This window comes from Triticum urartu, chromosome 5A (genome assembly GCF_056163025.1).
Source record: "Triticum urartu cultivar PI428250 chromosome 5A, HENAU_Tu73, whole genome shotgun sequence".
NCBI classification, from domain to species: Eukaryota; Viridiplantae; Streptophyta; class Magnoliopsida; order Poales; family Poaceae; genus Triticum; species Triticum urartu.
This window is the reverse complement of record NC_141877.1, coordinates 93375045-93397861: the sequence shown is the minus strand read 5'-3', so window position 1 is coordinate 93397861 and position 22817 is coordinate 93375045. Positions and strand designations below refer to the sequence as shown.

At 46.3% G+C, this 22817-nt stretch overlaps 1 protein-coding gene across 1 annotated transcript; it reads left to right on the top strand.

Moving 5' to 3' along the window:
• The first annotated feature begins 2831 nt into the window (after nucleotides 1-2831).
• Nucleotides 2832-3700, top strand: LOC125508019 (dirigent protein 1). The gene has a single exon (XM_048672564.2). The coding sequence runs from the start codon at nucleotides 2850-2852 to the stop codon at nucleotides 3450-3452; it is 603 nt and encodes a 200-aa protein (XP_048528521.2). The 5' UTR covers nucleotides 2832-2849; the 3' UTR covers nucleotides 3453-3700.
• The last annotated feature ends 19117 nt before the right edge of the window (nucleotides 3701-22817 follow it).

Genomic DNA, 22817 nt, shown 5'->3' with positions numbered 1-22817 from the left:
GTCTGCTTCCGGTCGCCCACGCAACATGCAGGTGTGCAATGGGTGATGGGCCCAGACCCCTGCGCCATAGGATTTAGACCGACGTGCTGACCTCTCTGTTGTGCCTAGGTGGGGCTGCGATGTGTTGATCTTTCGAGGCCGGGCATGACCCAGGAAACTGTGTCCGGCCAAAGGGGATCGAGCGTGTTGGGAAATGTGGTGCACCCCTGCAGGGAAATTTATCTATTCAAATAGCCGTGTCCCTCGGTAAAAGGACGAACCGGAGTTGTACCTTGACCTTATGACAACTAGAACCGGATACTTAATAAAATACACCCTTCCAAGTGCCAGATACAACCCGGTGATCGCTCTATCACAGGCGGGCGAGGGGAGGATCGCCGGGTAGGATTATGTTATGCGATGATACTTGGTTAACTTACCATCTACTCTCTTCTACTACTTCAAGATGGAGGCTGCCAGAAGCGTAGTCCTCGATAGGACTAGCTATCCCCCTCTTATTCTGGCATTCTGCAGTTCAGTCCACAGATACTACCCATTTCATTGATACAAATGCATATGTAGTGTAGATCATTACTTGCGAGTACTTTGGATGAGTACTCGCGGTTGCTTTGCTACTTCTTTTTCCCCCTTTCCCGGTTATTGCGGTCATATGATGGAGTCCAGGAGCTAGAGGATCTCGAGGATGATTCTACATGGAGTTCGGCTTCAAGGAGTAGTTAGGAGGTCCCAGGCAGGAGGCCTTGCCTTTTCGATCGTTGATATTTTTGTGCTAGCCTTCTTAAGGCAGACTTGTTTAACTTGTGTTTGTACTCAGATATTGTTGTTTCCACTGACTCTTGTGTATTCAAGCTTATGTATTCGAGCCCACGAGGCCCCTGGCTTGTAATATAAAGCTTGTATTATTTTAATTTGTGTCTAGAGTTGTGTTGTGATATCTTCCCGTGGGTCCTTGATCTTGACCGTACACATTTGCGTGTATGATTAGTGTACGATTGAATCGGGGGCGTCACACACCTCCTGCCATGTTAAACAACATTTAAAATTGTTGAGTACCTAAACGAGATTGAACTAAATGATCAATGTGGAGTTTCGTCAATATGCAACTCGTTGCATATTGAGCTTCACTTAATGTGTAGTATTTGGTTGTTGCATCTTGCCATGACTCATTAAACCAGGCATGCCTCATACTTGGTTGTGCATCATGCCATGATTATGCTATGTTTGTTTACCATGTCATTTGCTTCTTTCCGTTTGTGCTTCTTCTCGATAGTTCCCGGTAACATTGCGAGTGTGCAGATTCGTTCGACCACGCTTGTTTGACTGCTTCATTGATTCGATCTTCTTCCAAGCGGGATTTCAAGCAAGATGATCATTATCTTGGATATCACTACTATCTTTGCTTGCTAGTTGTCTCATTGCTATCGTTTGGTCTTGATACCCACCACTTGTTTGTCAACCTTCAAACTGCATGATAAGCCTCTAACTTTCACCATCCTAGCAAATCATTGTTTGGCTATGTTACCGTTTTGCTCAGCCTTTCTTATAGCGTTGCTAGTTGCAGGTGCAGTGCAGGTTGTTCCATATTGGGACATGGATATCATGAGATATCACAATATCTCTTATTTAATTAATGCATCAATATATTTGGTAAAGGGTGGAAGGCTCGATGTTTTGCTTGGTGCTTTGTTCTACCCTTGCTGTCCTAATTTCCGTAATACAAGTGTTATGTTCCTTAGTGAGCACTCCTAACACATTTGGGGTTTTCTAGGGACCCCCTTGATAATTTGTCTTTGAATAAAACTCTTCCAGCAAGGCCCAATTTTGATTTTAAAATTTACCAACATTATAATCCTAATAATTAATTAAAGCATGCATAGGGCGTCATGAACACGCGGATTCCTAATTCCACATAAGCAGGTGGGCCAGTGCTGGTCCAAACTAGAGCAGCTTGCGGCGCCGCCTGGGGCAAGTCGTGGACTTGGTCGCTGCAACCATAGCTCATCAGACCTGTCCTGAGGATGAGATGCGCGGCTCCTATCGGGATCGTCGACACCTCGGGAGGTCTTGTTGGATTTTTTTTACCTGTGTGACGGGCAGTCCACAATGCCCGCCATTGCAAACTTTTGGAATTTTGAACGTTTTTGGCGCGAGTTGTCGAAGGACCACCGGTTACTGATAAAGCAATGGCAGGCGTTCCATACCGACCGCCACTACTGTTTTTCACCCTGTGGGGATCTTGAGAAGAGTTTACTTGTGGCAGGTCCTAAATATTGCCCGCCGCTACTATGCTTAAAGCACTGTTGGGTACTATTTTGTACCCGCCAGTGCTACTTTTCTAAAATAGTAGTGGTGAGTAATATGTAGCGCTCGCCACTCATCTGAGGTCATTTATACTCCTTTTTTCAGTAGTGCATGTCTCCCTGATTAGAAAATACATAATTTTAAATTGATAGAATAATAGACCGATTCCAATACTCGATTTATTATAGTAATTATAGCCATGTTCATCACAAAAAGGTGATGTCTTTCAAATTTAGGTCATGTAATCGATTTTTCCTCTTTACAGAAATTAACCCTAACCCTATCGTGTCAAAAGGCGGACAATGTGGGACTGCTGCAGACCTATCATGGTTGGTGTCCACCATTTTTGGTGCCAAAAGGAGGACAATGCGGCACTATTACTCCACCAGCTACAACTCACCTACTTTTGCTGTTTGGTGTTCACGGATGCCACTGCAACTACCGTACCACGTGCGGCAGCATCCCTATTATCATCAGCTGGCGATACCTAAACCAGCAACAACCGCCAAAACAAAACTTGCCTCTTTTGTGTGTGTGTGTATATATATATGCGGAGCATATGCAAGGCTCACATAGACAAAACCATTCTAAATCCAAATCTCACATCACTAGTTATCACCATGACGGCGACCACATTCTGCCTTCTTGCCGCCGTTCTCGCTGCCACCACCGGGACGCTGGTTGCCGGCGCCGGGGACGACGGCACAACGCACATCCGCCTCTACATCCACGAGACATTCTCTGGCGCCAACGCCACTGCGGTCCATGTCACGGACTCCCCGCTCGGGGGCAACTCCACGTACGGCACGCTCAGCGTCTTCGACGACGAGCTCCGTCAAGGGTCCGACGCGGCGTCGCAGCTCGTCGGCCGCGCCCAGGGGATCACCATGCAGGCCGACCTGCAGGACTCCGGGGTGTTCTCCACGCTCCTCACCGTGGTGTTCACGAACGGGGGCTATAAGGGCAGCACCCTGGTGCTGGGCGGCCGCGTCGACTTCGGCCCGGACGGGAAGGCGGCGGCGGAGCGGGCCGTGGTCGGTGGCACGGGCAGGTTCCGGCTGGCGAGGGGGTACAGCCTGATGAGCAAGTTCGGCGCCACGTCGAGCACCGCCGTCTTAAAGTTGGACCTCTATGTCAAGACGGACGTTTGATCGTGTGAAGCTGTGGTGTGTTCTGCTGTTCGTCCTACAACGAGGTTGTGCTTGCGCTTCTTTTTTTTTTTTTGCATGGTTGTGCTTGTGCTTGAGAGGGCTGTGCTGTTGTGTGTTTAAATTTTACGAAACCGGGCGTGTTTATACTGTATTTTTTCGTTAAACAAACTTGTACTATGTTGCAAGTTGTGTTGGTCATTGTTGCAGACTCGAACTTCTATGTTCACAAATAAATGACGCTTTCGATATTGGCACCATCTTAGAAATGTCATTTAACCACTAGTTTTTGTTGCAACATATGAACAAAACCTAACACAATTATGATATTTTAAAGATCCCCTCCAAAAATAATATTCTGGAAATGTACTTATGAAGGCAAATTCATGCCTAAGATTTTCTTTTAATATTTCAACCAAAATATACAAATAGATATGGAAAACACTTATCATCACCCGACAGATCGCAGCGGTCGCGTCCGCCACCTTCCCTGCATGACAGCATGACAGACGTCCAAGTGAGGGCCCGCATACCATCCTTCGTTGAATGCGCTTCTGCAACAAGGGCTATGCTTCCGAAATATATGCGATACTGCAATGGTCTATGATGGGTCAATGTTCTGCAATAAAATTACTCTTGCAGAAAATTTCTACAACAACGACCTTAGTTGCAAAAAAATTTACAAAAAAACCTCAGTTGCAAAAAAAATTGCAAAAAAACAACGGTTGCAAAAAAAAATCTGCAACAAGACTTGTGTTGCAGAAATAATTCTGCAACAAGACATGTGTTTTAATGATGGAGACGCGCTCGGCTGCTCGATGCGGCAGATCTGACGGCTCACGACCCGGCTAATCTTGCGCGTACCACGCCCCAATAGATATAGACTTTAGCGAACACACTAGGGTGCATCAAGAGAACCATGTCGAAGCAGCTTACAAAAAGACCCATAACTTCCGAAGAAGGGGTGCTCACTTATCTTTTGATTAGGAAACTGACACGGAGCAGGGTTAGTGACTGTTTATTAAAAACACAGATCTATGTGATCCTAAAAAATAATCTATGCTAAATGGTAACATGGTACTGCTGATTTTTTTCATATAGAAAGAAGCAAAGTGTATCAACATTCAATATTTCTTGCCCTACTATAGGCCTAACTACCTGACATTGGGTCTAGTGTGAGTAGGATCACTTATAGCCGTGGTCACAAGTTTTAAGAGAAATGGTCTCTTTTGATGGGCATTTTGTAGATGATGGTTCATACCGCAAACAATGCCTTCTTGATAACCCTAACATCATCGGTTATCTATTAAGCATGGACCCATGTTCATCCAAATATTTTTTTGGAAATGGACGAGGACCCCGGCCTCTGCATCTGGATAATGCATACAATCACTTTATTAATTATTCACACAAGACCTTACAAAGTCATATAACTGTAAGACTAAAGCCACCGTTTAGGCAACATCTGTCGCTACTCCTATCTAGTTGATGTAGGGTTGCTGATAGTCTGGGTCTAATACCAAACAGACCTCACAGTCAAACCTAACATCTAAAACCTGAGGTCCCAATCAGGACGCCTACCGGGTATGGGGCACCAACCAGTCCGGCGCATTCCTCAACCAGGACGCCTGCTAGTTATGAGGCCGTCGCAGCCACCTGCCACCAATCCATCTTTAGTGTTGTACTGCTGCATCTACCTTGCTCGATCTAGCTGCCGTCGACGCCACCACGACGCCAGACAACGCCACCATCCTGCGCTCGTCTATCATCACATGCCCACCGGCGAGACCCCGCTGCTCCATGCCACTAAGACTCGTCGTTGTCGACGTGCCAGATGCCACGCCGCTCCTCCGACGCGAAACACCACCTGCTGCCACTAGTCCCATCCCCTCCGCCTGCAGTTTCTCAAACCGAGCACCCAAACGCCCTAGGCGGTGCCTCCAAGAAGGGCACGACACACGTAGTGCCGCCGCCGCCCAATCTAAGGAGATTTAGGATTTTCACCCGGGCATGGGGTCGGGGTGGAGGGCAGGGACCTCGACGGCGCCTGCAAGTAGGAGAACAGTGACCCTGGTCGTCGCCATCGTCGGGATGAACGAGTCATCCAGAGTTTCCTCTAGTTCGATCTAAGCTCTACCAGCCCCCGCAATGAAGGAAATATGCCCTAGAGGCAATAATAAAGTTATTATTTATTTCCTTATAATCATGATAAATGTTTATTATTCATGCTAGAATTGTATTAACCGAAAACATAATACATGTGTGAATACATAGACAAACAAAGTGTCGCTAGTATGCCTCTACTTGACTAGCTCGTTAATCAAAGATGGTTATGTTTCCTAACCATGAACAATGAGTTGTTATTTGATTAACGAGGTCACATCATTAGTTGAATGATCTGATTGACATGACCCATTCCATTAGCTTAGCACCCGATCGTTTAGTATGTTGCTATTGCTTTCTTCATGACTTATACATGTTCCTATGACTATGAGATTATGCAACTCCCGTTTACCGGAGGAACACTTTGGGTGCTACCAAACGTCACAACGTAACTGGGTGATTATAAAGGAGCATTACAGGTGTCTCCAAAGGTAGATGTTGGGTTGGCGTATTTCGAGATTAGGATTTGTCACTCCGATTGTCGGAGAGGTATCTCTGGGCCCTCTCGGTAATACACATCACATAAGCCTTGCAAGCATTACAACTAATATGTTAGTTGTAAGATGATGTATTACGGAACGAGTAAAGAGACTTGCCGGTAACGAGATTGAACTAGGTATTGGATACCGACAATCGAATCTCGGGCAAGTAACATACCGATGACAAAGGGAACAACGTATGTTGTTATGCGGTCTGACCGATAAAGATCTTCGTAGAATATGTAGGAGCCAATATGGGCATCCAGGTCCCGCTATTGGTTATTGACCGGAGACGTGTCTCGGTCATGTCTACATTGTTCTCGAACCCGTAGGGTCCGCACGCTTAAGGTTACGATGACAGTTTCATTATGAGTTTATGCATTTTGATGTACCGAAGGTTGTTCGGAGTCCCGGATGTGATCACGGACATGACGAGGAGTCTCGAAATGGTCGAGACGTAAAGATTGATATATTGGAAGCCTATATTTGGATATTGGAAGTGTTCCGGGTGAAATCGGGATTTTACCGGGTTACCGGGAGGTTACCGGAACCCCCCGGGAGCCATATGGGCCTTCATGGGCCTTAGTGGAAAGGTGAAAGGGCTGCCCACAAGGGCTGCGCGCCTCCCCCCTTCCCCTAGTCCTATTAGGACTAGGAGAGGTGGCCGGCCACCCTTCTCCCTCTTTCCCCCTTTGGGGACTCCTAGTTGGAATAGGATTGGAGGGGAGTCCTACTCCCGGAAGGAGTAGGACTCCTCCTGCGCCCTCTCCTCCTGGCCGGCGCCCCCTCCCCCCTTGGCTCCTTTATATACTGAGGTAGAGGCACCCCAAAGACACACAAGTTGATCCTTGAGATCTATTCCTTAGCCGTGTGCGGTGCCACCTGCCACCATATACCTCGATAATACTGTAGCGGAGTTTAGGCGAAGCCCTGCTGCTGTAGTACATCAAGATCGTCACCACACCGTCGTGCTGACGGAACTCTTCCCCGACACTTTGCTGGATCGGAGTCCGGGGATCGTCATCGAGCTGAACGTGTGCTCGAACTCGGAGGTGTCGTAGTTTCGGTGCTTGATCGGTTGGATCGTGAAGACGTACGACTACTTCCTCTACGTCGTGTCATCGCTTCCGCAGTCGGTCTGCGTTGGGTACGTAGACAACACTCTCCCCCTCGTTGCTATGCATCACATGATCTTGCGTGTGCGTAGGAAAATTTTTGAAATTACTACGAAACCCAACAGTGGTATCAGAGCCTAGGTTATTTATGTTGATGTTATATGCACGAGTAGAACACAAGTGAGTTGTGGACGATACAAGTCATACTGCCTACTAGCATGTCATACTTTGGTTCGGCGGTATTGTTGGACGAGACGACCCGGACCAACCTTACGCGTACGCTTACGCGAGACCGGTTCCCTCGACGTGCTTTGCACAGAGATGGCTTGCGGGCGACTGTCTCTCCAACTTTAGTTGAACCAAGTATGGCTACGCCCGGTCCTTGCGAAGGTTAAAACGGAGTCTATTTGACAAACTATCGTTGTGGTTTTGATGCGTAGGTGAGATTGGTTCTTACTTAAGCCCGTAGCAGCCACGTAAAACTTGCAACAACAAAGTAGAGGACGTCTAACTTGTTTTTGCAGGGCATGTTGTGATGTGATATGGTCAAGGCATGATGCTGAATTTTATTGTATGAGATGATCATGTTTTGTAACCGAGTTATCGGCAACTGGCAGGAGCCATATGGTTGTCGCTTTATTGTATGCAATGCAATCGCGATGTAATGCTTCACTGTATTACTAAACGGTAGTGATAGTCGTGGAAGCATAAAATTGGCGAGACGACAACGATGCTACGATGGAGATCAAGGTGTCGCGCCGGTGACGATGGTGATCATGACGGTGCTTCGGAGATGGAGATCACAAGCAAAAGATGATGATGGCCATATCATATCACTTATATTGATTGCATGTGATGTTTATCTTTTTATGCATCTTATCTTGCTTTGATTGACGGTAGCATTATAAGATGATCTCTCACTAAATTATCAAGAAGTGTTCTCCCTGAGTATGCACCGTTGCCAAAGTTCGTCGTGCCCAGACACCACGTGATGATCGGGTGTGATAAGCTCTACGTCCATCTACAACGGGTGCAAGCCAGTTTTGCACACGCAGAATACTCAGGTTAAACTTGACGAGCCTAGCATATGCAGATATGGCCTCGGAACACGGAGACCGAAAGGTCGAGCGTGAATCATATAGTAGATATGATCAACATAAACGATGTTCACCATTGAAAACTACTCCATCTCACGTGATGATCGGTCATGGTTTAGTTGATTTGGATCACGTAATCACTTAGAAGATTAGAGGGATGTCTATCTAAGTGGGAGTTCTTAAGTAATATGATTAATTGAACTTAAATTTATCATGAACTTAGTACCTGATAGTATCTTGCTTGTTTATGTTGATTGTAGATAGATGGCTCGTGCTGTTGTTCCATTGAATTTTAATGCGTTCCTTGAGAAAGCAAAGTTGAAAGATGATGGTAGCAATTACACGGACTGGGTCCGTAACTTGAGGATTATCCTCATTGCTGCACAGAAGAATTACGTCCTGGAAGCACCGCTGGGTGCCAGGCCTGCTGCTGGAGCAACACCAGATGTTATGAACGTCTGGCAGAGCAAAGCTGATGACTACTCGATAGTTCAGTGTGCCATGCTTTACGGCTTAGAATCGGGACTTCAACGACGTTTTGAACGTCATGGAGCATATGAGATGTTCCAGGAGTTGAAGTTAATATTTCAAGCAAATGCCGGATTGAGAGATATGAAGTCTCCAATAAGTTCTATAGCTGCAAGATGGAGGAGAACAGTTCTGTCAGTGAGCATATACTCAAAATGTCTGGGTATAATAATCACTTGATTCAATTGGGAGTTAATCTTCCAGATGATTGCGTCATTAACAGAATTCTCCAATCACTGCCACCAAGCTACAAGAGCTTCATGATGAACTATAATATGCAAGGGATGAACAAGACTATTCCCGAGCTCTTCGCAATGCTGAAATCTGCGGAGGTAGAAATCAAGAAGGAGCATCAAGTGTTGATGGTCAACAAGACCACTAGTTTCAAGAAAAAGGGTAAAGGGAAGAAGAAGGGGAACTTCAAGAAGAACAGCAAACAAGTTGCTGCTCAGGAGAAGAAACCCAAGTCTGGACCTAAGCCTGAAACTGAGTGCTTCTACTGCAAGCAGACTGGTCACTGGAAGCGGAACTGCCCCAAGTATTTGGCGGATAAGAAGGATGGCAAGGTGAACAAAGGTATATGTGATATACATGTTATTGATGTGTACCTTACTAGAGCTCGCAGTAGCACCTGGGTATTTGATACTGGTTCTGTTGCTAATATTTGCAACTCGAAACAGGGACTACGGAATAAGCGGGCACTGGCAAAGGACGAGGTGACGATGCGCGTGGGAAACGGTTCCAAAGTTGATGTGATCGCGGTCGGCACGCTACCTCTACATCTACCTTCGGGATTAATATTAGACCTAAATAATTGTTATTTGGTGCCAGCGTTGAGCATGAACATTATATCTGGATCTTGTTTAATGCGAGACGGTTATTCATTTAAATCAGAGAATAATGGTTGTTCTATTTATATGAGTAATATCTTTTATGGTCATGCACCCTTGAAGAGTGGTCTATTCTTATTGAATCTCGATAGTAGTCATACACATATTCATAATGTTGAAGCCAAAAGATGCAGAGTTGATAATGAAAGTGCAACTTATTTGTGGCACTGTCGTTTAGGTCATATCGGTATAAACCGCATGAAGAAACTCCATACTGATGGACTTTTGGAACCACTTGACTATGAATCACTTGGTACTTGCGAACCGTGCCTCATGGGCAAGATGACTAAAACACCGTTCTCCGGTACTATGGAGAGAGCAACGGATTTGTTGGAAATCATACATACCGATGTATGTGGTCCGATGAATATTGAGGCTCGTGGCGGATATCGTTATTTTCTCACCTTCACAGATGATTTAAGCAGATATGGGTATATCTACTTAATGAAACATAAGTCTGAAACATCTGAAAAGTTCAAAGAATTTCAGAGTGAAGTTGAAAATCATCGTAACAAGAAAATAAAGTTTCTACGATCTGATCGTGGAGGAGAATATTTGAGTTACGAGTTTGGTGTACATTTGAAAAACTGTGGAATAGTTTCGCAACTCACGCCACCCGGAACACCACAGCGTAATGGTGTGTCCGAACGTCGTAATCGTACTTTACTAGATATGGTGCGATCTATGATGTCTCTTACTGATATACCGCTATCGTTTTGGGGTTATGCTCTAGAGACGGCCGCATTCACGTTAAATAGGGCACCATCAAAATCCGTTGAGACGACGCCTTATGAACTATGGTTTGGCAAGAAACCAAAGTTGTTGTTTCTTAAAGTTTGGGGCTGCGATGCTTATGTGAAAAAGCTTCAACTTGATAAGCTCGAACCCAAATCGGAGAAATGTGTCTTCATAGGATACCCAAAGGAAACTGTTGGGTACACCTTCTATCACAGATCCGAAGGCAAAACATTCGTTGCCAAGAATGGATCCTTTCTAGAGAAGGAGTTTCTCTCGAAAGAAGTGAGTGGGAGGAAAGTAGAACTTGACGAGGTAACTGTACCTGCTCCCTTACTGGAAAGTAGTTTATCACAGAAAACTGTTTCAGTGACACCTACACCAGTTAGTGAGGAAGCCAATGATAATGATCATGAAACTTCAGATCAAGATACTACTGAACCTCGTAGATCAACCAGAGTAAGATCCGCACCAGAGTGATACGGTAATCCTGTTCTGGAAGTCATGCAACTAGATCATGATGAACCTACGAACTATGAAGAAGCGATGGTGAGCCCAGATTCCGAAAAGTGGCTTGAAGCCATGAAATCTGAGATGGGATCCATGTATGAGAACAAAGTATGGACTTTGGTTGACTTGCCCGATGATCGGCAAGCAATTGAGAATAAATGGATCTTTAAGAAGAAGACTGACGCTGATGGTAATGTTACTGTCTACAAAGCTCGACTTGTCGCAAAAGGTTTTCGGCAAGTTCAAGGGATTGACTACGATGAGACCTTCTCACCCGTAGCGATGCTTAAGTCCGTCCGAATCATGTTAGCAATTGCCGCATTTTATGATTATGAAATTTGGCAGATGGATGTCAAAACTGCATTTCTGAATGGATTTCTGGAAGAAGAGTTGTATATAATGAAACCGGAAGGTTTTGTCGATCCAAAGGGAGCTAACAAAGTGTGCAAGATCCAGCGATCCATTTATGGACTGGTGCAAGCCTCTCGGAGTTGGAATAAATGTTTTGATAGTGTGATCAAAGCATTTGGTTTTATACAGACTTTCGGAGAAGCCTGTATTTACAAGAAAGTGAGTGGGAGCTCTGTAGCATTTCTGATATTATATGTGGATGACATATTGCTAATTGGAAATGATATAGAATTTCTGGATAGCATAAAGGGATACTTGAATAAAAGTTTTTCAATGAAAGACCTCGGTGAAGCTGCTTACATATTAGGCATTAAGATCTATAGAGATAGATCAAGACGCTTAATTGGACTTTCACAAAGCACATACCTTGACAAAATTTTGAAGAAGTTCAAAATGGATCAAGCAAAGAAAGGGTTCTTGCCTGTGTTACAAGGTGTGAAGTTGAGTAAGACTCAATGCCCGACCACTGCAGAAGGTAGAGAGAATATGAAAGATGTTCCCTATGCATCAGCCATAGGATCTATCATGTATGCAATGCTGTGTACCAGACCTGATGTGTGCCTTGCTATAAGTTTAGCAGGGAGGTACCAAAGTAATCCAGGAGTGGATCACTGGACAGCGGTCAAGAACATCCTGAAATACCTGAAAAGGACTAAGGATATGTTTCTCGTATATGGAGGTGACAAAGAGCTCACCGTAAAAGGTTACGTTGATGCAAGCTTTGACACTGATCCGGACGATTCTAAATCGCAAACCGGATACGTGTTTACATTAAACGATGGAGCTGTCAGTTGGTGCAGTTCTAAACAAAGCATCGTAGCGGGATCTACATGTGAAGAGGAGTACATAGCTGCTTCGGAAGCAGCAAACGAAGGAGTCTGGATGAAGGAGTTCATATCCGATCTAGGTGTCATACCTAATGCATCGGGTCCAATGAAAATCTTTTGTGACAATACTGGTGCAATTGCCTTGGCAAAGGAATCCAGATTTCACAAAAGGACCAAACACATCAAGAGACGCTTCAACTCCATCCGGGATCTGGTCCAGGTGGGAGACATAGAGATTTGCAAGATACATACGGGTTTGAATGTTGCAGACCCGTTGACTAAGCCTCTTCCACGAGCAAAACATGATCAGCACCAAAGCTCCATGGGTGTTAGAATCATTACAGTGTAATCTAGATTATTGACTCTAGTGCAAGTGGGAGACTGAAGGAAATATGCCCTAGATGCAATAATAAAGTTATTATTTATTTCCTTATAATCATGATAAATGTTTCTTATTCATGCTAGAATTGTATTACCCGGAAACATAATACATGTGTGAATACATAGACAAACAAAGTGTCGCTAGTATGCCTCTACTTGACTAGCTCGTTAATCAAAGATGGTTATGTTTCCTAACCATGAACAATGAGTTGTTATTTGATTAACGAGGTCACATCATTAGTTGAATGATCTGATTGACATGACCCATTCCATTAGCTTAGCACCCGATCGTTTAGTATGTTGCTATTGCTTTCTTCATGACTTATACATGTTCCTATGACTATGAGATTATGCAACTCCCGTTTACCGGAGGAACACTTTGGGTGCTACCAAACGTCACAACGTAACTGGGTGATTATAAAGGAGCATTACAGGTGTCTCCAAAGGTAGATGTTGGGTTGGCGTATTTCGAGATTAGGATTTGTCACTCCGATTGTCGGAGAGGTATCTCTGGGCCCTCTCGGTAATACACATCACATAAGCCTTGCAAGCATTACAACTAATATGTTAGTTGTAAGATGATGTATTACGGAACGAGTAAAGAGACTTGCCGGTAACGAGATTGAACTAGGTATTGGATACCGACGATCGAATCTCGGGCAAGTAACATACCGATGACAAAGGGAACAACGTATGTTGTTATGCGGTCTGACCGATAAAGATCTTCGTAGAATATGTAGGAGCCAATATGGGCATCCAGGTCCCGCTATTGGTTATTGACCGGAGACGTGTCTCGGTCATGTCTACATTGTTCTCGAACCCGTAGGGTCCGCACGCTTAAGGTTACGATGACAGTTTCATTATGAGTTTATGCATTTTGATGTACCGAAGGTTGTTCGGAGTCCCGGATGTGATCACGGACATGACAAGGAGTCTCGAAATGGTCGAGACGTAAAGATTGATATATTGGAAGCCTATATTTGGATATCGGAAGTGTTCCGGGTGAAATCGGAATTTTACCGGGTTACCGGGAGGTTACCGGAACCCCCCGGGAGCCATATGGGCCTTCATGGGCCTTAGTGGAAAGGTGAAAGTGCTGCCCACAAGGGCTGCGCACCTCCCCCCTTCCCCTAGTCCTATTAGGACTAGGAGAGGTGGCCGGCCACCCTTCTCCCTCTTTCCCCCTTTGGGGAATCCTAGTTGGAATAGGATTGGAGGGGAGTCCTACTCCCGGAAGGAGTATGACTCCTCCTGCGCCCTCTCCTCCTGGCCGGCGCCCCCTCCCCCCTTGGCTCCCTTATATACTGAGGTAGAGGCACCCCAAAGACACACAAGTTGATCCTTGAGATCTATTCCTTAGCCGTGTGCGGTGCCCCCTGCCACCATATACCTCGATAATACTGTAGCGGAGTTTAGGCGAAGCCCTGCTGCTGTAGTACATCAAGATCGTCACCACGCCGTCGTGCTGACGGAACTCTTCCCCGACACTTTGCTGGATCGGAGTCCGGGGATCATCATCGAGCTGAACGTGTGCTCGAACTCGGAGGTGCCGTAGTTTCGGTGCTTGATCGGTTGGATCGTGAAGACGTACGACTACTTCCTCTACGTCGTGTCATCGCTTCCGCAGTCGGTCTGCGTTGGGTACGTAGACAACACTCTCCCCCTCGTTGCTATGCATCAATGATCTTGCGTGTGCGTAGGAAATTTTTTGAAATTACTACGAAACCCAACACGCAAATGCACCGAGGCCGACGACCACGATCGTAAGCCACCAAGTGCAGCGGGAGAGAGCCTGCAGCGTAGAGGAGATCCATCGGTGACTCACCGCCCATGCGGTAAAGCCGCCGTCCATCCACCCCCGCCCCCACCCCCGCGAACGTCCAGCCGAGGGCGCCGTCGCCATGCCTAACGGGGCCGCCGCCCCTGGTCCAGGTTCCTCCACGAAGGCCGGAGTGGCGAGATCCGTCGCGAGCGACGAGATCCTGCACCACGTGGCCGACGCCATTGCCCAAGCCCGCCGTCGACCGATCCCGCTGCCGTAGGGAGTCCCATACCCATGGATCTGGGCACCCATGCACCACCGCAAGTCCGCCGCCTCCGGGACCCATGCTCATCCAATTGGACAACATTAATACTCAAACCCGTGATGAGCGAGTGTTCATGTCAGCCAACATAAAGACCCTCGCGTCGTCCGAGCCTGCACACATGGGGGCAACCCTAGCCCGTCGCCTCCTTCACTGCCACTCCCTTCCACCATCTCGACGCCATTGAAGGCCTCCGTCAGCGAAGATCACGCATAATAAATGCCAAGGATGGTAGTGGTTGGGCGCTCCCTCTTCTCTGGTGGCAACAAAGGTTGCCCCCATGCGCGGCGTCATGGCCGTTTCCCCAGTGTTTCTAGGAGGTCCATGCAAAAGAGTGTGCGGCTGCCACCACAGATCTAGCCAACGATGGTTGGCGTGGGATCAGTGCCTCCCCTGATATATCTTGTGGTGGTCTAACAGTTGCTCAGGAATTGGTTGACGACTTGGTTGGCAATGGCTTCGACGATGCGGCAAAAATGGTGCCGGTGGTGGCGCAAAGTGGTGATGTGGTGGCACGAGGATGGTGCGGCTATGGCTTGTCATGTATGGGCATTGTCAGGCCCTACCGCAATGTAACACCCCGTATGTAACTTGCCATATTTGTATTCCAACTCTTGCCATTTTCGGCACTAAGTTATGATATTTCCTCGTTGTCGGGTTTTTGTCTTCGTGTTGCTTTTGTCTTTGTCATGCATATCATATCATGTCATCATGTGCATAGCATTTGCATACGTGTTCGTCTCATGCATCCGAGCATTTTCCCCGTTGTCCGTTTTGCATTCCGGTGCTCCTATGTCCTCCAGTGTCCCCTTTTACCTCTTTTCATGTGCGGGTGTTAAACGTTCTCGGATTGGACCAAGACTTGCCAAGCGGACTTGGTTTACTACCGTAGACCGCCTGTCAAGTTTCGTGCCATTTGGACTTCGTTTGATACTTCAACGGTTAACCGAGGAACCGAAAAGGCCTTGTGTGTGTTGCAGCCCAACACCTCTCCAAAGTGGCCCAAAACCCACCTAAACCCCCTCCATCATCTAGGTCGTTCGATCACGATCGCGTGGCCGTAAACCATGCTCAATTTGGAGCCTCCTAGCTCCCTCTACCTATAAATATAGACCCCCCCTCCGAATTTTCCGGATCCCTAACCCTAGCCCCGCTCCCTCTCCGCCGCCGGACAAAATTCAGTCAGCAGGACGTGTCCGCCCGCGCCGCCGCCACCATGTGGCGACACGCCATTCGCCTGGCCGCCGTCCTCTCAGCCGCCGGCCCGGAGAGCCCGGATCGGGCCCGCGTGCCGCCGCCGCCCGGTTCCCTCGTCCGCGCCGCCAGCCGCCTGGCGCTGGCCGCCGCCTTCGCCCACCGCCGCCTCGTCGCTCCGGCGAGCCCGCGCCGTCACCGCCCGGCGCCGGCGAGCGCCTCCTCACCGACCGGCGCCGACCTCGTCCAAGTCTGACTCCCGTCCATCTCCGGCGACCTCGTGTACTGCTCCAGCGACGAACCTCGGGAAGCGTGCACAAACCCTAGATCTGAATCTCGAGGGTTGACTTTTTCTCCCAAGTCCCAGTATTTTTAGCATATTTCATCATGCCATATCTCTGCATCCGTGGCTCCGTTTCGGGCGTGTAGCATATCAAATTGTTCGTCTTGGCGAGTACTTCATTTCATCCCATTGCACCATGGTCATTTGAGTTCATCTTGATTCCCTAAATGTTGTTGCAAGAGTGCTATCTAATGTTAGTTTCAGATTCTTATCAGAGATTGGGCATTTGTCATTTTTGCCATGTTTAATGTGTGCCTCCTATGAACTTGAGCCCTACATGTGTTTTGAAGTATGCCATGCCATCTTTACAAGGGTGTATGCCATGTATTTTTGTGATCTTTGTGGTGACTAGCACAAGCATGCAAAGTAGCTCTCGTAATGTTGCTGATTTCAGGGACTTAGAAATCTTCTAACTTGTTTCCCTGATAATATTTTTATGCCATGTATTCATATTGCTACAGAGTGATCCATGCCTCTTTTGAGCATGATCAGTAAGGATGTTTTGTAGATATTGTTGTGCTCTATCCATCCATGTCTTTGTTTGCAATTATGGAGCATCCTAGTTTGACTCAATCGAGCTCTACTTTTGCTATAAAATGTTCCTGGCAGAATGTTTACGTGTTAAGCATTTTTGCCGAAGTTGTTATAGTTGATCCATGCATGCTATGAGTGTGTTCTTGCCATGTTTAGCTTCTATGCCATGTATACTTGTTAGGTGTATGCTTAGTTTGTCATGCAATGCTTTGTGGTGAGTGCATAGAGCTCGTAAACATGCCTATGTGAATCTGTTTTGCCATGTTCCAGTTTTCTGCTGTCTGAATCTGTTAACGTAAGTTGCTATGTTCACATGGTTGCTATTGTATTTTCTTATCCCTTTTGGCTTATGGTCAGTAAGGGACTTTTGTTGTATGCTTTGAGTAGCTTCATGCCATGTATTGCTTTGCCATGATATGTTCCTGTAGCATGTTGTTATCTTGCTCTAAACTTTGCTTCCTGATGTTAAATTCCTGACATGTTGTTATTTTCACTAAGTCTGTAACCTGATATCTTTTGCACTTTTGCCATGCTTGTTTGAACCTGCTATTGAGTGAATTAGCCGTAGCTCAGTGTTCATCTTTTGTCAAGCATCTTGAGTGGATCCCTGCCATGTGCTTTGTTGTTATGTAGAGTCCAGTAGCTTGTTGTTCTTGATGCATTTAGATGGCCTCGTGCTGTTAATCGCAGATCGGTGCCATATTTGTTTTGCTTGTCATTTGCAAACCGTGCATCCGTTTCCGGTGATCTTTATATCGATTTCGACCGAAATCAACTCCTCTTTCCAGTGGCACTCTTGGTTTTCTAAGTTGAGGCCAGGTTCAATCTTTCCTTTTCGAAACATGCATATGCATCGCATATCACATCTCGCATATCATGCCATGTTTTGCATCATGTTGGTTGTGCATTGCATCGTGGTTGATTGTGTCTCCCTTTGCTTGTGTTCTTGCTTTGGGTAGAGCCGGGAGACGAGTACGTGATCGAGGAGCCCGTTGAGTACGCTTACGAGGATCAAGCTAGCGTCAACTCGGAGAACTTTGCAGGCAAGATGACCACACCCTCGAAATCACTTCTATCTTTGCTTGCTAGATGCTCGCTCTATTGCTATGCCTATGCTACGATACCTACCACTTGCTTATCATGCCTCCCATATTGCCATGTCAAACCTCTAACCCACCTTGTCCTAGCAAACCGTTGTTTGGCTATGTTACCGCTTTGCTCAGCCCCTCTTATAGCGTTGGTAGTTGCAGGTGAAGATTAGAGTTTGTTCCTTGTTGGAACATGTTTATTGTTGGGATATCATTATATTATCTTGTTTACTTTAATGCACCTATATACTTGGTAAAGGGTGGAAGGCTCGGCCTTATGCCTGGTGTTTTGTTCCACTCTTGCCGCCCTAGTTTCCATCGTACCGGTGTTATGTCCCTTGATTTTGCGTCCCTTACACACTTGGGTTATAATGGGAACCCCTTGACAGTTCGCCTTGAATAAAACTCCTCCAGCAAGGCCCAACCTTGGTTTTACCATTCGCCACCTAGCCTCTTTTTCCTTGGGTTTCGCGGACTCAAGGGTCATCTTTATTTTAGACCCCCCCCCGGGCCAGTGCTCCTCTGAGTGTTGGTCCGAAATGGGCAGCCTGCGGGGCCACCTCGGGGCAACTCCAGGGTTGGTTTTACTCGTAGCTTGACCTATCCGGTGTGCCCTGAGAACGAGATACGTGCTACTCCTATCGAGATTTGTCGGCACATCAGCCGGTTTTGCTGGTTTAGTTTTACCATTGTCGAGATGTCTTGTAACTGGGATTCTAAGTCTAATCGGGTTGTCTTGGGAGAAGGAATATCCTTCGTTGACCGTGAGAGCTTGTGATGGGCTACACCCCTGCAGGGATTTGAACTTTCGAAAGCCGTGCCCGCGGTTATGGGCATTTGGGAATTTGTTAATGTCCGGTTGTAGAAAACTTGAACTTAACTTAATTAAAATGAATCAACTGAGTGTGTAGCCGTGATGGTCTCTTTTCGGCGGAGTCCGGGAAGAGAACACGGTCTCGAGTTATGCTTAAACGTAGGTTGTTCTAGGATCACTTCTTGATCATAGTTTATCTATCGTGCCTTTGCCTTCTCTTCTCGCTCTCATTTGCGTATGTTAGCCACTATATATGTTAGTGCTTGCTGCAGCTCCACCTCATACCTTTTTCCCTACCTATAAGCTTAAATAGTCTTGATCGCGAGGGTGTGAGATTGCTGAGTCCCCATGACTCACAGATTCCTTCAAAACCAGATGCAGGGACCGATGATACCGCTCCAGGAGATTCGACTAAGCTCAAGTGGGAGTTTGATGAGGACTCAGGACGATACTACGTTTCCTTTCCAAACGATCAGTAGTGGAGCCCAGTTGGGTCGATCGGGGACATTATGCATTTGGGGTTGTCTTTATTTTGGTTCTGTAGTCGGACCTTGATTGTATCTGGATGAATGTAATGATATTTATGCTATTGTGTGACATGGCGAGTGTAAGCCAACTATGTATCTCTTTCCTTATTCAGTACATGGGTTGTGTGAAGATTACCCCGCTTGCGACATTGCTTACAATGCGGTTATGCCTCTAAGTCGTGCTTCGACACGTGGGAGATATAGCCGCATCGTGGGCGTTACACACAATTGCTTCAGAGCATGTGTGTGCAAGGTGTTGAAACTCTCATAATGATGCTTGACTCTCTGTATGGTGCAACAGTTCATGTTCATGGGCATGGCTTTGGTCGCATGGTGATCCCATGCCAAGGTTATGCACGTGAAAGGTTGTCACCGTGTATGTATTTTCATGGAACAATTTGGATTTTGATTTCCAGTGATCATGATCTGCAACATTTTCTTCTTCGGCAAGTGATGGCGGCAACACATGTCGACTTCGGTTTGGTGGTGCACTTAGAGTACTAGGTCTCGAGCTCGAGAGTGAAAACTCTAGGTTTGGCCTTCATTGGTTGCACCTGACAATGAAGGTGTTTACGATCCATGTTCTTGTTGAAGGCATTGCTTTGGAGATTCCTCGGACTTCCTCACATGGGTGAAAACTCAAGATCTAACCTTCAACAGTGGGATTCGACAGTGACGGCTCTTGGATATCATTCCCTTCCTGGAGGCGTTGTTTTCAGAGAACCATGCTCGTGGTTCGGGTGTTGTCCACGACAGTGGTTGTGTTCTAGATTTTGTTCTGTGTAATTAGTCATGTTAGCTCTCTTTGTTTACTTCTTTTTATCATTTATGGTTGTGGAGATCCTCAATGTATTGAGCAGTGCTTCATATTGTATCATTGTGGAGGCTTTGTGTAATTGGTATCATCTTGATATTAATATATTACCCTTTGTCAAACAAAATGACGAGCAAATGTTGTTGAGTAGAAATATAAGATGGATTTGACAAAATATTGATGTGCTAGCCTCTCGCGGCCTCGATCATATGGCCAACACAATGTGAGCTTTTAAGCTATATGCCCTGGTCATCCTGCATGAAGACATTGCTTGATAAAAGTGACCAACACTAAATTATTCCCCTTTAGGAAAAGCAATCACTGGAGAGGAATGTTGTTCTTCCCATTAGATGACAATGTGAGATAAATTGTGACCGAAGCAATTGTGTATCTCAAATAGAACCGGTTGTTTTATTAATGCACTTAAGTCGTCAATGGAGTTACAATGTTCTCTAGCTCGGTTCCATACTATTACAGACCACCTACCTAGATTATATCAGTGTCGACATAACATAAGTAAATTTTGCCACAATGTTGTACCTACCTTTAATATTCTGTTCTTTTTGTCATATATAACCCACATTTGGTTGGTATTTTGCCCTAGTTTATAGAAGAAACTATTTATAGCTAAAATATCAAATATATAAAATATGAAACACTTCTTATAATGATATATGCTTGGAGTTGTAGATGTAAATATTTTTATCCAAAAACTAGGTCAAAGTTTATGAGAATTGACTTTTAAAAAAAATCTACATGCGCTATTATGAAACGGATGAAGTATAATTTATGGTCAAAGTTTAATTTTGAAATGCATGCGAGACCTATTCATTGAAATAGAGGAAGTAATAGAGGGTCGGCCTATCATCTCAGCTATAGATGCGTGCAAGACCTATTCATCTCAGAAAACATGAATGGCCATGCACGTATCTCGACCAGACTTGGCTATATGAGCCAGCCTGGCACAGACCAACTATAAAAGGGTCGTCTCGTGCTGGCCTGAAGGCCTAGCTTTGAGGGTCGGCCTAACATGCGAGTTAAAAAGCGTTGGCCCGATGCGACTATGGGCCACGCTAAAAAGGCCAAAAACACCTCTAAACAACTCTAAAAAGGCTAAAACAACCCAAAATAACATTAAAACTGTCACAACAGCCCTTAAAAGGCCCTGCAAATTTTTAAGATAAAAAAGGCCCTGCAATTAAAAGGGTCGTGTTGTGTTTGGCCTTAAAGCCTTCGAAGACTGTCCCTGTTTTCTGTTGGACCGATGGCCGGCCCGACCCTTTTAATCATCCATCATGCCAAGCCCGTACATGGCCAAACATTTGTTCCCATGGACCGGCCTTCAAAGCAGGACCCAAAATTTGAAGGCATATTCTATTGAAAACGCGTCAAAAAAATAAAATTCGAAGAAAGCGCTCAGAGCGGGACACATGACGGCGGTCGAGAGTGCGTCAAATGACGTTGATCGTTGTGAGGCTTTCAAAAAAACGCTCACTAATTGAATTCTACATGACCATGCACGACACGACCTAATCAATAAAAGGCCTTGCACGACATGACCCTGTAGGCCCTCATATAAAAGGGTCGTGTCGTGCCAGCCCAAATGCTTCGCCTCGTGGATTGGGCAGGCACACGAGCTAAAAGGGTCGACCGCACGGTTGCGGGCCGGCCCTGGTTGATTTTCGGCCTTGTGGGCCGTTTCGGCATTGTCATTCCGTATTGTTCTCCTCTCTGCCCACTGCTCCGTCCGCCACTCCGACCCCAAAACCCCCAACCCGCTTCTATCCTCCGCTCCTTGCACACAGGCAGCGGCGCGCCGCGCCGGGGCGTCGCCGCGCGCGTGCAAGATGAACCTAGGACGCACCACGGTCCAGATTCACAGGATGCAGCAGCCTATAAGAACACCCGGCGCCCCCGCCGTCGCTCGGTTAGTTGCGAGCGCCCACCGAAAGCACTGCGAGGAAGCAAGAAGTAGCGGCGGGCCTCCTCGCCGCATTCCACCAAATTTCCCTGTAGGTAGGTCTCCATTGGAGTCGATTAGAGCCTTGAATCGGAACGGTTTTCTTGAGGTAGGTTCCGGTTCTTGCCCGTTCTTCCTTCGTTGTTCGCTGTCCGGTTCGTGATTTGGCCTTTCGCCAAGAAATCGAGGCGTGCTTGTCTCTAGTTCTTCGATTCTATTGCCGGAGTCTATGAAGTTCTTGCTAATCCATTCTCCGCGTTCTCGTTTCAGCCTGCGAGTTCTTGCCTTTCCTCACCAATTTGGTCGCTTCCCAGCTCCTGGAAGAGGCCCAAGCGAAGCCTGAAGGTACGAATCCCGTGTCCATCTCGATTCGGTTACTCCGATTGTTTGTGCAGAATCTGTTTTTACTCTGTATGTTCAATCTCCATTGCGCAGTTTCCACCGTGATTAGCAGCTAATCAGCGTCTTTCGCTAGTTATCTGAATTCTGAAGAAGCGGATTGAGCAAACAAGAACTGCTTTCGAGGTGTGCTCTGAGTCTTGCATTCCTGTTCCTTTCCCAAGAGTTCAATAAGGGCTTGACTCTGGTTTTCCTGATTCGATGAGTTTCTTGCTGATACATTTATTTTCTCTTCTTGTTCCAGTCCTCAGGTTCTTGCTTTTCCTGACCAATTCGATCGCCTGCCATTTTCCACAAGAAGCCTCGAAGCCGTCAGGTACAACTCTTTTACCATGTCTCGCTAGCCACTGCCTAGTGATTGGTAGATGAAGTTCATTTCTTCGCTGTGACCCCTTGTATGCAAGAATGCTTGAAATACAGAAAGAAATAGAGAGGGGGGTCATCCCAGAACCAAGTTTCAGTTCATGTATGTTCG

Excerpts from the sequence above, each read along its gene's own strand:
- LOC125508019 (XM_048672564.2), top strand. The coding sequence starts at position 2,850 with ATGCGGAGCATATGCAAGGCTCACATAGACAAAACCATTCTAAATCCA.